At 43.6% G+C, this 17,752-nt stretch overlaps 1 protein-coding gene across 1 annotated transcript in view; it reads left to right on the top strand.

The window, feature by feature from the left end:
• Nucleotides 1–1,635: 1,635 nt before the first annotated feature.
• Nucleotides 1,636–17,752, top strand: part of map3k12 (mitogen-activated protein kinase kinase kinase 12) — a gene marked incomplete at both ends in the record, with an annotated part of 33,479 nt that continues 17,362 nt past the window's right edge. Inside the window, 5 exons of the mRNA XM_084069939.1 lie at nucleotides 1,636–2,152; nucleotides 7,247–7,433; nucleotides 9,024–9,215; nucleotides 15,412–15,570; nucleotides 16,095–16,253. Of these exons, the coding sequence (XP_083926065.1) occupies nucleotides 1,636–2,152; nucleotides 7,247–7,433; nucleotides 9,024–9,215; nucleotides 15,412–15,570; nucleotides 16,095–16,253 (1,214 nt within the window). The remainder of the gene's footprint in view (nucleotides 2,153–7,246; nucleotides 7,434–9,023; nucleotides 9,216–15,411; nucleotides 15,571–16,094; nucleotides 16,254–17,752) is intronic.

Raw genomic sequence — 17,752 nt, 5'->3', positions numbered from 1 at the left:
ATCTATAAAGGTTTTGTTTCATAAAAATCCACCGTAATGACATGTTATGAGATACTTTCTGTCAATACATTCTGTGCAGGTGATTATTTTTCTAAGTGTCAGAGTTTGGAAGCATTATGTGACATTTAGAAACAGGTGGTACGCAGGACCGTTGAGTGATTACCAACAAGTGTTTCCAAACTCCAACGCTCCATGCTGCTCAGTGTTTTGCCACTCAGTCTAGATGAGGGGAGCGTGTCCCAGTGGAAAAGTGAAGCATGTGCATACTCTCTATATTGAGACTTTTTTGTTATCGCAATATCACGATAACGACCATAATTGCTATATCCCTAGAGGTTAATCCAAAGCGATCGCGGCCCACCCATCTCACCACTGTTAAGTGGTCAGATGGGTGGGCCGCATGCATGTTCAGAGCATGTTTTATTTGAATGATCAGTCGATTGTGTTCCATCGTGCTTGGATCAATAGAACTAACGTGGTATGCTTTAGGTTTGTATGTATTGGTATCACATTTTAACATTAATGTTATGTTATTATTACAATATTTGTGTTTTGCCAATTATATGGGGGCCCACTTGCAATACCCTTGCGGCCCACATGTTGAGAACCAGTGTACTAAGACGTCATAAAATGGTTTTATTGCTAACTTTTCTGCTAAGAAAACAGAGGTGTGGTGTTTTTCAACCAATCAGACGGTCCCATCCCCTCGAGCAATGGGATAGAGGATAGCCTCGTTCCCAGCCTTTACTCATCTCTGAGGAGAAAAGCCTGACTGGAGAGGGTCTACAAGGGTGGGACTTCCGTCGTAAGTATTTCCCCCGGAAACAATCTTTTTGAACCAATCAAAACACCAGTTTCATTCACAGAGAATGTAAACAGATTTGTAAAGCGTCAACTAGGGATGGGACGATATGGAAATGTCATGTCACGATTATTGTGACCAAAATAACGTGTCGCAATGCGACGCGTTGTGAGCTTGTAGATCGGCCATTTTTGGCAAAGAGATTTAAGTGATAACAGATATGTAGCTCTGCAAAGGTGAATTTATCCTAGTGTATGACGGAGGACAATTTCACCATGAATTTAATTCTCTGCGATATGATTATTGTGAGCTTTTTTTTATCACGATAAACAATAATAACGATTATCGTCCCACCCCTAGCGTCAACGTCATTTCCTTGGGCGGTACTTCTGCCAAATTCTGGTTCTTCCGTTTAGACACTCAACCGGCTAGGTCATGCCCAGCGTGGATAGAGGTGTCATCTGGAGTTGGATAAAGAACGTAGCTGCCCAATAATGTCTCCCTAATTAAAATCAGGTGCGAGTGGAGGAACGTGAGCTATGAGAATCATGCAGGTGAATTAAATCAAGATTCACATACATTCATCAGGGTCTATATCTATGTCATCATGCAGTACGTTTGCCTTTTCAGGACGTAATTAAAATGAGACTTTTAGAGACTTTTGACATAAGAATACACAAAAAGAAATGTCATGCTCTAAAAGTCTCTAAAAGTTTCATTTCACCACATCTCTAACACATTTCCCCTTGTAATTCTCTCCCTTCAGACTCGGGTCCCTTCCTCTGCTCACCTCTCCATCCACACTTTGAGGTGTGGATGGACTCACCCCCCCGATGAGCGGGACCTGCATCCATGAGACCCCCTCCCCCTCCCTGTCGGGCTTCAGCACCCCCATCTCCGAGCAGGCCTACCGCCGGCTGGATGGCGAGATGCCCTCCAACGCCTGCACCCCCGAAATGGACCTGACCCCCACGCAGTGCGTCATCCGCAACGTGCTGTCCGTCACACAGGACACGGGATCGGGCGGCGGGGGGGGGAGCCACGCCCCCCAGCCCCACACCTGCGGCGGCAGCCCCACCCCCAGCAGCGACGGAGGCCCCGCCCACTTTGACAACAGCGTGCTGAAGCTGCACGAACACGAGGCGTGTCAGTGTGGCGGGGGTGGGGGAGGGGGCGGGGCCGAGGCGGGGCTCAGCTCGGAAGCCGGCGCCGTCCGCGGCCACTCGGAGAACGTCCGGCTGCAGGCGGGAGGCGGGGGGTTTCTGGAGGGGCTGTTTGGATGTCTGAAACCCGTCTGGACCATGATCGGAAAGGCCTACTCTACCGAACACAAACACCACACACCAGAAGGTAAGGCCCTACTCTACCGAACACAAACACCACACACCAGAAGGTAAGGCCTACTCTACCGAACACAACACCACATACCAGAAGGTAAGGCCCTACTCTACCGAACACAAACACCACACACCAGAAGGTAAGGCCTACTCTACCGAACACAACACCACATACCAGAAGGTAAGGCCCTACTCTACCGAACACAAACACCACACACCAGAAGGTAAGGCCCTACTCTACCGAACACAAACACCACACACCAGAAGGTAAGGCCCTACTCTACTGACAGCCTGATCTCACAGAATTTAGTATACATTGCGCGGACCCAGTGCAAGGCATTCCGTGCATAGTCGCCTAGAAAACCCAAAAATATGTTCATATGTATGGCTCCAGTTCCCTTAAGACTGCACACCTCCGAAATGGTTTTGTCAATGGGGGAGATGCACAGATTTTCCGGTTTTCCAGTTGTCTATGCACGGAATGACACCTCTGTGCAATGTATACTAAGTCGTGTGAGATCGGGTTGAGACACAAACACACACCAAAAGGTAAGACCAACTCTACTGAACACAAACACACACCAAAAGGTAAGACCAACTCTACTGAACACAAACACACACCAGGAGGTAGGCCTAAGGCCTACTTTACTGAACAAAAACACACCAGAAGGTAAGGCCTACTGTACTGAACACACACACCAGAAGGTAAGGCCTACTGTACTGAACACAAACACACACTACTCTACCGAACAAAAACACACACCAGAAGGTTAGGCCTACTCTACTGAACACACACACACACACACACACACACACACACACACACACACACACACACACACACACACACACACACACACACACACACACACACACACACACACACACACACACACACACACACACACACACACACACACAGGAACTTGTGATTTGATGCAGGTTGAAAGCAACTAATTTAGAATAGCACAACGACAAGCTAGAAAACAAACAGCGCAAGACGTTGTGAGCTTGTAGATCAGCTGAGCCTAACCAAGCATGAAATAACTTGCCTTAGTTCTACTGGATCTCTTCTCCACTATAGTCCCAATATTTTTGTATAATAGTTTTTATTTGTTGACAAAATTGTCAATATATTTAGTCATAGTTTTAGTCATCATAGCTTCGTTCCATTTAGTTTTTATCAGTGAAAAAAGGTAGTCGACAAATATTTTTTGTGGACAAAATGAACACTGGTGGCTTATTGCTTTGTGTAGCAACTGTTCAGTTAGGCAGAGTGAGGATTCAGAGCTGTTGGCAAGGTGACGTATGTGTTCAGATCTCAACACTTTGACTGGACCTCATAAACTATTCATCTGCTGGTCTCTTTTATTCTGCACGTCCACACATCTCTTCTTAGACCACCACACAGTTGAAATCCTCAGTTTTAATAGTCTCCACCAGGCCGAACGCGTGGCCGAGTCTATGTATTCGGCCCTGTCCGTCCGTCCGTGTGTGTGCTTGTGTCATTCTGTCTTAGTGTGAGCAGCTAATAACCGGCAATGTTGGACCGATCGGCGTGAAACTTTCCCTGTGAGCCAAGGAAGAACCTCTGCCAATGTGCCATTTTTCACATTGGCCTTTTATAGCGCCACCAGGAGGCAAAGTTTTGCTAAACACATTTTTTTAATATTACTCCTACAGATCACGCCACACATTATCTCTATAGTCATTTGATCAAGACGGATCTGTCCGATTTCTCATATTCAATTCTGATTGGCTAAGATTGGCTTCCAAAGTTTGCACGAGTGGCCCGTTTTGAACAAAATGCCTCAAATCATGAACGCAGCGTGTGATTGCCGTGAAACCTTGCACGCACATTCCCACTACAACAACTAAGAAATGGCATCCACATTTTCCACATCAGCCTGTTTTAGCGCCACCAGGAACCGATTTTTGCCATTACTTCTACAGGTTTCGTCACGCCTATCTTTACACATTATCTCTATAGTCATTTGATCAAGACGGATCGGTGTGATTTTTGGCATTCCATCCTGATTGGCTAAGATTGGCTTCGAAAGTTTGCAGGAGTGGCTTGTTTAGAACAAAATGCTTCAAATCATCCGCAGCATCCAATTGATGTGAAACATCGCTGGCCCACAATAAAATACCTGTCCTGGCAGAGAGACCTGTGCTTCCGAGGAGCACATTTTTCTAAATTTATTTCATCATTTTTTTAGTGGACAGATTGTTTTCAGTTGCTGTTGTTATTCATGGCTGCCAGTTCCCACCTGATGTGTGGAAGTTCCGACTGCTCCAGACCGTCCATGTGGAAGAATCTTTGCAGAGGGCGTGCTCAGCCAGCAGCTGGTCTCTGTGTGTCAAACCCTCTGATGATGTTGTTGTAGTAGGAACACTGCAGGTCCCCTTGGCCCCCAAAAGGAAACATCTTTGTCCCGATGATGGTGGCAGAGTGACCTTCTGAAGCAGGCGGAGTAGTGCCTCTGGTGTTAATTAAAAATCAGACCGTTTGTGGTGGTGTCCAACCTATAGTTGTCATTAGTGTGTCCAGTCAGCTGGGTCCATCCTCCATGAATATACATGACCTTCCCCAAGACACAGGCTGAGGTCCTGGGGTATTTTTGAGGATAGAAGAGAGGTAGGGGAGACCAAAAACACACAAAAAAGAAGAAAAAGTTAAAATTTATGGTGTAGACCCTTTAATATATTTGTTACTTTCAGGAAGAGAAAATGGGGAAGGGGACAGGGAGAGCAAGGATAAATCAAAACTGTAAATACAAACATGGCAGGGATAGGCAACAATCGAGGATATCTATACATATACACATAGCATAATCCATCTGAACCTGTACATGAGGTTAGACATTAGGTCCATAAGGTTAGACACAAAGGGGATAGCCAATAGCAATGTTTTAGTGTATTAGACTATTTTCATCTCCCACCAGGGCGGACCGCCGAAGGCCACAACTCATGAACGGAGCGCCCGAATGCCGTGAAACTGTGCACGCATTCCTTGGATCCTCTCTCTCCATACTGGCCCCTGCCATTTGTGCCGGATTGCATTTTCCGCCCTTTGGCATTTTCTTCAAAAGACACTTTTTGCTACTGCTCTTACAGATGTTGTCCAAAACGCACACACATCGGTACACATTATCTTTGGGGTCATGCTCACGATCGATAAGTTAGTTTTTGTTTTCAGATTCTATTCCAAGTGGCTATGACTGTCACTGCTGAGGAGGTTAGGAGGTACAAACCTCTAGGATCCCTCTCCAAGGGACCACAAACGCAACCAGACGGCAATTAATTAATGTTAGAGAGATACAGCATAGTACACACTTTGTCCTCTGTGTCTGTTAGAGCACAGACGTCCTGGTTGACGTCACGTCCGTTCTCCCCCGGGGTCAGAGAGTTGTTTTCTGCATTCTAAATCACGTCATAATAATAAGAAGAACTGTGTTCCACAAATTAAAAGAATGAGTTCCCACCTTCCCCCCTGGGTTGCTGTCTCTTCGTGCATGGTTTCCTCCGCCGTCTGGTGTGTGTGTGTGTGTGTGTGTGTGTGTGTGTGTGTGTGTGTGTGTGTGTGTGTGTGTGTGTGTGTGTGTGTGTGTGTGTGAGAGCTATATGAATGCACCATTTACCATTTTATATATATTAACCCATTTGAACCGGGAACGCATCTGTGTCATTTTAGATTTGTTTGGCTATTTAAAAAAATGCAGATATAAAAGCTCACAGTGTGGCATCGAGTAAAGAGCTATGAGCTTGTAGATCTGTTTATCTTGAAAAAACGTGATTTTTTTTGAACATTTGTAAAATATGTTGTTCCAGGGACCTCCCAGAAGCAAAGATTTAAGTTAGAAGTGTTTGCTTTAAAAAATATATATTCAAAGATTTGCACAAATGTTCAAGATTTTTCAAAAAATAGCAGATCTACAAGCATGCAGCGTGGCACTCGGAGCCGCTATAACCATTACGTTATACGTTAAGTATAACGTAATGGTTATAGCTTAAATCTAAAATGACACAGATGCGTTCCCGGTCTTAAAGGGACATCACACACAACCTTCTAATGGTTTCCCCTGCTCCCCCGCTCTCACAATACAGGCGGCAGCGACATTGCAAGCAGTGGTATTCTTGTATTTCAAGGTTAGCTCTACAGTGTGGAAAGAAATTAGATTTCAAAAGGCCAAGGGAGAGAAAAATAAGTCAAGGATAAAAAAAAAAAACAAGCCAAGAAGAATCATATGAAGGTAAAAAAAAAAGTGATGCTGTTACCTGCATGAACAACATTTCAATGTGTTTTACGCTGTGATGGGTTGTGTCTGTAGAGCAGGGGTCTTCAACGTTTTTCAGGCCAAGGACCCCCTAGCTGAGAGAGAGAGAGATGGAGCAGGGACCCCCCCCCCCCCCCACTTCATGTTGTATTCATGTTAAATGTGTGTTTTCAGACATTATTTTAAGCACTTAAACCTTCAATACTTTGCAAACTTGACCGTTGGCTCCGTACTTGGTCTGCTCTTTTTCCCCTCCTCTACACCAAACCTCTCTGCCGAAAATAGCCGATCTACAAGCTTGTAGATCTGCAATTTTCGGCTAACGTTCCCCTCAAAATAGGGATGATAGGGTGTGGTTAGTGTAAAAAAGAACACCCGTAGTTACTCTGAGGACCCCCTAGGGGGTCCTAGACCCCCTGTTGAAGACCCTGCTGTAGAGTTCTGGGAGGTCCCGTTCAAGGAGATCCATTTCACGCTGTGTTTATTTTTTTTAAATGTAAATTTATCCCACGATTTTGTAACCCAGTGCCAATTGCCTAAGCTTGTAATCCTGGGCGCTACTCTCCCTCTGCCAGCCTGGGGAGAGCCCCGAACTGAGCTCATGAGGAGTGAGCAGGCCGATTCTTATCACCTGACAGGGGGGAGTTTCCCCGGTAGGACGTAACGCATGGAAGGAACACGTTATTCAAACCAGTTCCTTTCCCTTCCATCAGGCGCCCCGGCTGACCAGAGGGAGGCAGTATAGAGGCCAGGATTACTGCATGTTTTTGTGAGGGTACCTACCCTAGGGGTCTTTTTTTTTAAATTCTACGCTGTGTTGTGTTTTTCAGTAGATTCGTGGGAGGTTCCGTTCGAGGAGATCTCGGACCTGCAGTGGGTGGGCAGCGGTGCGCAGGGGGCCGTCTTCCTGGGCCGGTTCCACGGCGAGGACGTGGCTGTGAAGAAGGTGCGAGACATCAAGGAGACGGAGATCAAACACCTCCGCAAACTCAAGCACCCCAACATCATCACCTTCAAGTAAGGAACCATCATTCACACCCAGTCTCTGGAAGGCAGTGGTGGAAAAAGTACTTGCATATTTTACTTAAGTAAAAGTATCGATACGGCAGTGTAGAAATGCTCTGTTACATATAAGTCTGGTAATCAAAAGTATTGGCATCAAAATATACTTAAAGTACCAAAAGTAAAAGTACTCATTGTATAGAATGTCCCATTTCACAAGTTCATAATGTAGGCTAAACACATCTTTTGAAAATAGCAGATCTACAAGCTCACAATGCGTCACATTGCGACGCATTGTGAGCTTGTAGATCGGCTATTTTCAAATGGCTGAAATATATATAGGGCTGAAGTGGATCAATGTATGTTTTGTGATAATAATCTAAATCTGCAAAGTAACTACAATAACTAGTAACTAAAGCTGTCAAATAATTGTAGTGGAGTAGAAGTAAAAGTACTGAAAATTGGAAATACTCCAGTAAAGTAAAAAATACCTAAAAATTGTACTTAAGTACAGTACTTGAGTAAATGTAGCCTACTTAGTTACTTTACACCACTGGGAACCATAATTCACACCCAGTCTCTGGAAGGCATGGCTGTGAAACTGCAGAAGTAGTGTGTTATAGGCTACAGTATTTTTATCGCTGTCAGGTGGATATCCAAAACGTAACTTTTCTGGAAATAGAAAAAAGGAACATGTGTTCCACTGGATCCAAGCATTGAATTCATGCATTTAAAAAAAAAATGTTTTTGCATTCCTAAGCCAATAATTTGATAACCGGTGACTCAAAGAGTCTCCATTGAGTCTCTGCCGGTTATCTAATTATTGGCTTAGGAATGCGACAAAACAAAAAAAATATGCATGAATTCAATGCTTCATGGGATGTGTAGGCCTAATTGATAGAAAATAAGTAATTATTTGGGCGAACTACTCCTTTGACCATTTCCATGTTTTTTACTTACTGCGAAAATAGCAGATATACGAGCTCACAATGTATCCCGACGAGACGCATTGTGAGCTTTTAGATCCGCCATGTTTGCTACTTGTGTGCGGCAATCTTTTGAACAGTTGAAATATGGAGCTAAAAGTTTTCCGCCTGACAACAATGATGTTTTTCCTGACATTTTGTTTACCTCGTTTGAGTTGAGCAACTTCTCTACTACTGCTGCTGCTGCTACTCTCACACGTTGCCACCCTTGCCCACCATATCTCACAGCAGGGGTCTTCAACGTTTTTCAGCCCAAGGACCCCTTAGCTGAGAGAGAGATGAAGCAGGGACACACACTACATAATTGTATAAAATATTATTTTTTTACTTGGTCTGCTCTTTTTTCCCTCTACATCTATACCTCTTGGCCAAAAACAGCAGATCTACAATTAAGCTCACAACTTGAGCTTGTAGATCTGCTGTTTTTGGCTAAAGTTCTCCTCAGAAAAGAGATGCTATGGTTCAAGTGGTTAATGTAAAAAAATGAATACTCATATCACACAAAGATTTGGCTGATTTCCCTGTAGCAACTCTGAGGACCCCCTAGGGGTCCCGGACCGCCTGTCCAAGACCCCTGTCTCACAGTATTTCCTCCCTCCTCTCCTCTATACCCTCCCAGGGGGATATGCACCCAGGCCCCATGCTACTGCATCCTGATGGAGTACTGTGCCCAGGGGCAGCTGTACGAGGTGCTGAGGGCCGGCCGTAAGATCACCCCCTCCCTGCTGATCGACTGGGCCATGGGCATCGCCGGTGGCATGAACTACCTACACCTCCACAAGATCATCCACCGAGACCTCAAGTCCCCCAAGTAAGTCACTGTGATCGACCAATACGCCAGAAAGCAAATCCCCCCATTGTCTTAACCACAATTGGCAAAATAGACATTAAAGGGATAGTTCACCCAAAAAATGACTTATTTTCTATCAATTACACACCCCATGAAGCCTTGAATTCAAGTTTTTTTTTGGAGCGGTGTAGCCGCTCCTATAGACCATATTCACACGGCGGCCATATTGGAATTTAACATTGAAAGTGCCGCCACCCGGGGTGGCTACTTTCATTGACTTCATAGAAACATGGCCGCCGTATATGATCTAGAAGTGGGGTTGGGAATTCGTCTTTCCCTGTACTGTGATTGGCTGACTCTTTTCACACCCTTTTCGCCGTACCGTGATTGGCTGACTCTATTCAGACCCTTTGCTTTGATTGGCTAGCGAGACGCATGATGAAATAATAACCTATAAATATAGCTGCAAGCAGCGATAATATGGGGCCAGGAGAGAGAAAGAGAAATGATAATTCCTTTAACAGGTCAGTTCATCTTGCTCAGGGACAAATTTCATTTCATCGATACATTTGCTGACCTGGCCTGGAATCGTACCTGGGGCAACCAGAGTCTCTGGCTCCCTAGGCGGGCTCACTAACCACTCAGCTATGGCCACCCCTGAGAGAGAGAGAGAGAGAGAGAGAGAGAGAGAGAGAGAGAGAGAGAGAGAGAGAGAGAGAGAGAGAGAGAGAGAGAGAGAGAGAGAGAGAGAGAGAGAGAGAGAGAGAGAGAGAGAGAGAGAGAGAGAGAGAGAGAGAGAGAGAGAGAGAGAGATGGAATAGATTGAAGAGACAGAGAGAGAGAGATACGGAATAGATTGAAGAGACAGAGAGAGAGAGATACGGAATAGATTGAAGAGACAGAGAGAGAGAGATACGGAATAGATTGAAGAGACAGAGAGAGAGAGATACGGAATAGATTGAAGAGACAGAGAGAGAGACAAATGGAATAGATTGAAGAGACAGAGAGAGAGACAAATGGAATAGATTGAAGAGACAGAGAGAGAGACAAATGGAATAGATTGAAGAGACAGAGAGAGAGACAAATGGAATAGATTGAAGAGACAGAGAGAGAGACATGGAAACGGAATAGATTGAAGAGAAAGACATGGAAATGGAATAGATTGAAGAGAGAGAGAGAGCGCCATGGAAACGGAATAGATTGAGTCATGTTTTTTGCATTTCAACTTAAATGAGTCTGCATCAAGTGAGGCTTGAACCGGCAACCTTACGGTCATGAAGCACTCTTAGGTAGCTGCAACACTACCTATAGTGCTATATCTTTGTCCAGGCTGATATTGTCTGTGGAGGATCACAAACTCTTGCCTTCCAAGCCCCTGTTTCACTAACACTAAGATCACCCGTTCACAAACCATTTACCAATGAAGAAATTGTACATCTCCTCAGAACCAAAATTAGTGAAAGTAGCCGATCTACAAGCTCACAAACCATTAAAAGTTGTCAGATTGTACATTGGCTATTTTCACAATGAAGTATGTTATACATTGAAAAAACATACTCTCATTGCTATCTGAAAAGTTGTGAGATTGTAGATCAGCTGTATGTAAAAAACACTCAATTAAGTATTTCATGTTATCTTTAACAATTGCAGATGTATTCATTGATAGTCATGTTGTGTGAAATGCAACTTGGATGAAGTCTGCACCAAGTGAGGCTTGAACTGGTGACCTTCAGGTTGTGGGGCACACATTTAAGCGAGAAGCCACCAACAGACAAGAACCTGTGAAAAAGGAGATCACAGAGATCATACAGTTTCACGCAAATAGCTGAAAAATCCTGGGTTTAAGTGTTTTTCAAACTGCTCAAGATTGCGGACAATCTAAGGGCGGTGCTTACTGGTCAACGTGATAGATGTGTTCCTCATTAGTCAAGGCACATGTGTAAGCAGGTCTAATGGCTGTCGGCCAAACGAGGCATGACTTTTGCCTGTTTAAAGTTTCAATTTTCAAAAAATTGCTATAGCGCCCCCGTTTGACCAATTAGAGTAAGATTGGTTTCAGTGATATTTGGAATGGCCCTTTACATTTCTGCAAAGTTTCAAAGAATGGTAAGTCTGCATGTATGTGTTAGGGGCAGATGAATAATTGTCATAAAACTGCAATATTCATTGGCTCATTAAAACTTCATTTTTTCACTTATGGAAGATATTTTGCAAACGTTTTTTGGTATAGGTCCAAAGTTCATGTGTAAAAAGTTTCGTGCAGATTACTCAAAAATCCCAGGAGGAGATAGGTTTTAACTGTTTTTCATATAATTCCAAATGGTGGGAGATCTAAAGGTCAGAGGTCAAAAGTCAGAGGGTGAAAGTTGTTCAGCATGAGGAGACGCATATGTGTATCCAAGTTTCATGGCTGTAGGTCAAACAGGGCATGAGTTGTACCTGTTCAAAGTTGGCATTTTCAATTGAGTGCTATAGCGCCACCTTTGGACGAAAGATTGTGAGAATTATTTTTTGATCGTTTTTCATGACCATCTACCATATGGCCGAGTTTCATAAAAAGCGACTGCACGGTTCAGCCAGAACTGCCAAAAGTGGCAGAAGAAGAAGAAGAAGAAGAAGAAGAAGAAGAAGAAGAAATGGAATAATGCGAATAACAATATGGGTCCATGCTGGAAGCCTGGCCCCATAAATATCACCACGCACTTCAAAAAATCATTTTTTTTTAAAAGTGAGCTTCCATCACTGTGATGACCACTGTTGTTTCTAAATAACACCGCTCACTTCACACTGGGTGTGATTTTTTTGTTTTTGTTGCATTCCTAAGCCAATAATTTGATTATCGGCAGGAAAGATACAAATGTATCCGGTAGGAAAAGCCCAAAAAATCCTCATGAATTCAAGGCTTCATGGGGTGTATAAAAAGTATTTTTTTGGGTGAACTACTCCTTTAATCATAAGAATATTTTTGTTTTTAGCCTATGATGACATGCCCAAAGTTTTTTGCCCAATGTTAGGATGCCAGGATTAAACAGATTAAAGGAATACCCCAAAATGACCTTTTTTGTCTCTATCATTTACTCAACTCTGTGATGGATTTTTATCACAATTCTTTTATGGTGAATGAAGATCCCCAACACTGCTAATTGGAAGAAAATAAAAAGACGAGATGCACCACACCGTCCCGCAATAGAGCGTCTATATAGTTGACCAGAAGCATGCAACAGTGTGGGCAGGGATGTCACAGGCTCTCAGAAGGTGGGGGGATAGACTTTCGGTGGACTATACCCCTTATTTTACACTTTGGCTATTCAAAAATAGCAGATATACAAGCTCATAGCGTGGCACCGAGTGCCGCACTATGAGCTTGTAGATCTGCCATTTTTGAAAAATCGTGAAAAACATTTGTAACTGTCAAATGTAAACAAATTTTGTATTTTCAAAATTTGGTGTTTTTTTGGGCAGATTTTGTTAGTTTTTTTTCGTGTTTTGGTTACTTTATTTCGGGTTAGGGTTAGGTTATTTAATTCTTATTTTTGCCTGATTTTACCGATTTATTATCAAAAAAAATATATATTTTTTTAATTCTTTCAAAAAGTGGGGGGTATGAAATCACGGATCTGTGAGAGTGAGGGTATCGCGTCGTACGCACAGTGAATGGCCCCTGAGTGTGGGCAAAGCATGGAGCACAGCATGGAGTCAACAAACCAGGTTGAAAAGAAGGTCAAAGCTGGTGATTACAATAGCAAAGCAAAAGAAAGGAGGCACAGGTCTGACATTTTGGACACATCGCTCGGTTGTTAACTGACAAAAATGTAAAGGAACTGGAGGAGAATGTCATTTCAAAATGTTACGGGAGGAACGGTATAATGCATCTATTTAATGACCCACTGGAGAGCGAGCCCCTCCCACTTTGTCGCTGTCCATGGTGCTGTAATTCTCTCTATCTCTCTCTCTCTCTCTCTCTCTCTCTCTCTCTCTCTCGCTCTCTCTCTCTCATATTCTATGCTTTCTGTTATTATAATGTATTTGGGTCCCAATGGAAATAGTGCAGGACTAGACGGTACTTAAACGTTGCTGCGGGCGGTCGGCAATGAAACCATGGTGGGTATTCTGTCCTGGCTTGAAGAACTGCCAAACTAGACACATTTAAGCTAACATTTGAGGAATGAAAAGAACCCTCAAGGCTTGAATAAGATGGGCTTCTTTACTCCTCATCTCTTTTTTCTTTGCAAAACCGTAACACAAAACAATAAAACTACCACAAACATTAAAAACAAAGAAATGCACTGCCCTCCAAACAACAGCCAACTAGCCAGGGTAAACTCAAGGAAAAACATAACATCTTTACAGAGATAACAGAAAAGAGTTTTCTATGTCACAATACAACACAATATATTTTCAGAACTTCACAGAGAGAATGACGGTACAACCTTTTCAGGTCGCGACCCCCCAAAATAATCATATTTGAACTGGGGACCCCCCAAAATAATCATATTTTAACTGGGGACCGATCTACAAGCTCACGTTGCGAGGCGTTGTGAGCTTGTAGATCTGCTATTTTCATCTTCATTTTTGCATCTTTCTTAGATTATTAGACAATTTGACCAATGTTTGACCACTTTTTATTGTATAGTTTGTTAATTACTTTTGATGCAGTAATGGTCTTTTTTATTTTCTTTCTTTTTTTTTTTAGGTATTAAAAAGGTCTTAAAAGTTATGAAATTGTCACTTCACTAGCTGTAATCTGGCCCCCCCCCCAAAAAAAAAAAATCTTGTGGGGACCCCCCTGGGGGTTCCGAACCACAGGTTGAGACCCACTGCAGTAAACAACACTCCAGCCCAGCCAGGCTACAGTTGCAATGTATTTTTTTATATTGTAGAAAACTAGCCACTAGAAGTAGCTCAACACTATCTAACTTAAAACGTGAATTTAAAATAAATGATATTAAATACCAATACAGCGGGAACGGGCGGTAACGATAACCATTCCAATGGGAGAGGAACAAAGCAACATGAACCTTTGTGGGTACGCCCAGACCGTCATGGGGACCTCACTGGAGGGGGTGGAGGAGGTGGCTGCTGTGCGTACAGTGAGGAAGCTGGATGCCATCATGGAGAACCCCTCCCACCCCTTCCACCTAGATATAGTGGGGCATTTGAGCAGGAGAGGAAACAACAGATTCACCTCCCGGGGGGTGGAGTTGTGTGAGACTTGGCAGGTCCTTTGTGCAGGTAGCTATGAGGATTCACAACGAGACACACAGTGGTTGCTCTGCCAGGTCAACTGTAACGTAACTTGGAATAATAGATGTACCAAGGACTCTGACCTCTAATGACACTTTTAAGGTTTGGTTATTGTACTGATTGCACTGTGAACACTTTGCACTGATTGAAAAGGACACTTTATTTCATTGGCATTGCACTGATTGTAATGGACATTTTATTAGTTTTGGGGGCCGGATACGGTGAGGACACTGTAACCGTGTGTTGTTGTTTTTCTGCATAGTGCAGGATAGTTGTATAGGTGTATACTATTGTGTGTATATACCCTATTGTGTGCCGATATAATATATCGAACACGAAAACGTATCGCGATATATCGAGGGACGATATTATCGTCCATCGATATATATCGCGATACGTTTTCGTGACGATATGTATCGTTTTGAAGTTGTTGTTTTTTTTGCAATAATAATAATGCAAAAACAGAAGTATTTGTTTGCATTTGCTTCCCCCCCATATATTTTCATAAGGTTTCCCCCCCATATATTTTCATAATAAAAAAGTGCTGTATCGTATCGATATCGTGAGCCCAATATCGTGTATCGTGATCGGCACACCCCTACTATTCTGTATTGACGGTGTTTCTTATTGTTTTTCTTGCCTTTGTATTGCTGTATATGACAGTACTTTCCTTACTCTGTATCTGTAACTCTTAACTGCTGTGCAGCCTTTGGGCGACAAAAATTCCCCAGTGGGATCAATAAAGGTATCTATCTATCTATCTATCTATGTGCCTAGGACTTTCCACATTTTGTGGCATATTATCAATTTTGCACTTGCAATACCCTCGTGGCCCACAGCTTGAGAACCACTGCCATCATTGAACCTTGCTGTTTCTCAGACCGCGTGCACGGGTGTGGAATTTGGCTTTACGGTGGCTGAAAAGGACTGACACCCATGTAGTTATGTCTCTTCTCCCCTGTGCTTTTTACAGCATGCTGATCACACACGACGACCTGGTAAAGATCTCCGACTTTGGCACCGCCAAGGAACTCAGTGACAAAAGCACCAAGATGTCCTTCGCCGGCACCGTGGCGTGGATGGCTCCCGAAGTCATCAGGAACGAGCCAGTGTCCGAAAAAGTAGATATCTGGTAAATGTCCCCAAAAAAAATACTGTACTTTATGTTGTTGGTGTTCTTTTTTTCTGGATACTTAAAGAAGCAAATGTTGCTGGTAGCAAATGTGTTATGAATTAGTCTGCCTCAAGGTCAATGGGCTCTACGCATAGCAGCCATATTGGAAATAAATTGGGCCTCTTTCTTACTTCCTTCATCTGTGTTACCAATGATACTAATGAAGGCTCTGTTACATTTAACGTAGCACAGGCTCCGTCCGGAGCCGAGAATCGCTCATCCAATCGCCTTCATGATTCATTCTGAACTCCTTTGGGTCCTAAGCGGTACAAGTGGATCGGGTGAACGCTTCTCGAGATATGCGAAGGACAGTCGGACGGACAGACAGACAGACAGACAGACAGACAGACAGACAGACAGACAGACAGACAAAAATACATAGAGATTTCCGGGAACACCAGTAATAAAGCCATGCTTGCAGATCTCTTGCTCTTGTGCACTTGCAGTGAGTCATTAATGTAAGTCATTTGTCATTGTGGCAGGTCGTTTGGAGTGGTGTTGTGGGAAATGCTCACTGGAGAAGTCCCGTACAAGGATGTGGACTCGTCCGCCATCATCTGGGGCGTGGGCAACAACAGTCTGCAGCTGCCCGTCCCAGAAAGCTGCCCCGACGGATTTAAGATCCTCCTCAGACAGTGCTGGTGAGTGATCACCCACAGACAGTAGGGGTCTGACTTTAAAGATGCTTTAATGGATTTAAAAAAAAAAAAAATCCTCCCCCTGGTCAGCCGGGGCGCCTGATGGAGGGGAAAGGAACTGGTTGGAATAACGTGTTCCTTCCACGTGCTACGTCCTACCGGGGAAACTCCCCCCTGTTAGGTGACAAGAAGCGGCCTGCTCACTCCTCATGCATTGAAGGAAGCATGAGCTCAGTTCCGGGCTCCCCCCAGGCTGGCAGAAGGAGAGTAGTGCCCAGGATTACAGCTTAGACAATTTTCAATTCAATTCAATTCAATTCAAAGGGCTTTATTGGCATGAGAAAACATACGTTTACATTGCCAAAGCAAAAAGCACAATACAACAATACAGCAATACAATCAAAATAAAAAATGTACATTTGAAAGTCAGAATTTTCAATAGATCAATTTATATGTACCAAGATCACTGGGTGCAAATATAGTGCAGGAATATACACAATGATTAGTCTTTAGGGTGGTTGTGTTCCGTTCGATATCCTTCTCCTATCACAGCAGCTCACGAATCTTGCTGCTGTGTTTGCACATTGTTGTACTTCGCCCAGCAGATATGGGAGTTTTTTGTCATTGGTCATGTTTTCAAAATCTCTGTGTGTGGTTGTAATCTGTGGGAAGTATGTGTCTCTGATGTCTTGGTACAAAGGACAGACGGTTAGGAAGTGTAGCTCGGTTTCCACTTCCTTTTGTGTGCAGTGGGTGCATAGTCTGTCTTCTCTCGGGATACAGGTCTGCCTGTGACGACCTTTCTCGATCGCAAGACTGTGCTCAATGAGTCTGTACCTAGTTAAGATTTTTCTTTGTTTTGGGTCGGTCACGGTGCTCAGGTATTCTGCCACTGCGTATTCTCTGTTTAGGGCCAGATAGCATTCTAGTTTACTCTGCTTTTGTGTTGCTTCTTTCCAATGTGTCAGGTAGTTTTCCTTTTGCTGTTTTATAATTTTGTTTGGTCCGATGGGTTTTCTATCTTGTGGCTCTGTTTGTGTTTGTGCCCGGAGTTCCATGGCCAGCTGGCTGAGGGGGCATCTCTCTAGGGTTTCGCTGTGTGTGAGTGCTTTGTTATGGAGTGCATCTAGGTCGCTTTCTTTTAGGTGGTTGTAGAACTTAAGTGCTCTCTTTTTTATTTTGATTATGAGTGGGTATCGTCCTAGTTCTGCCCTGCATGCATTATTTGGTGTTTTTCGCTGGGTACGGAGAATGGATTTGCAGAATTCTGTGTGTAGGGTCTCGGTTTGGTGTTTATCCCATTTTTCAAGGTCATGGTTTGCTAATGGTCCCCAGATCTCACAACCATAGAGGGAAATTGGTTCTATCACAGAGTCCAGTATTTTAAGCCAGGTTTTAATTGGGATGTCTATTTTGATGTTTCTTTTGATAGCATAGAATGCCCTTCTTGCCTTGTCTCTCAGGTCCTTTACAGCTTGGTTGTAGTTCCCTGTGCTGCTGAT

This window comes from Gymnoscopelus microlampas (assembly GCF_963454915.1).
Source record: "Gymnoscopelus microlampas genome assembly, chromosome: 10".
Classification (NCBI taxonomy): domain Eukaryota; kingdom Metazoa; phylum Chordata; class Actinopteri; order Myctophiformes; family Myctophidae; genus Gymnoscopelus; species Gymnoscopelus microlampas.
The sequence above is the reverse complement of the archived record's forward strand: the minus strand, read 5'-3'. Positions and strand labels throughout refer to the sequence as shown.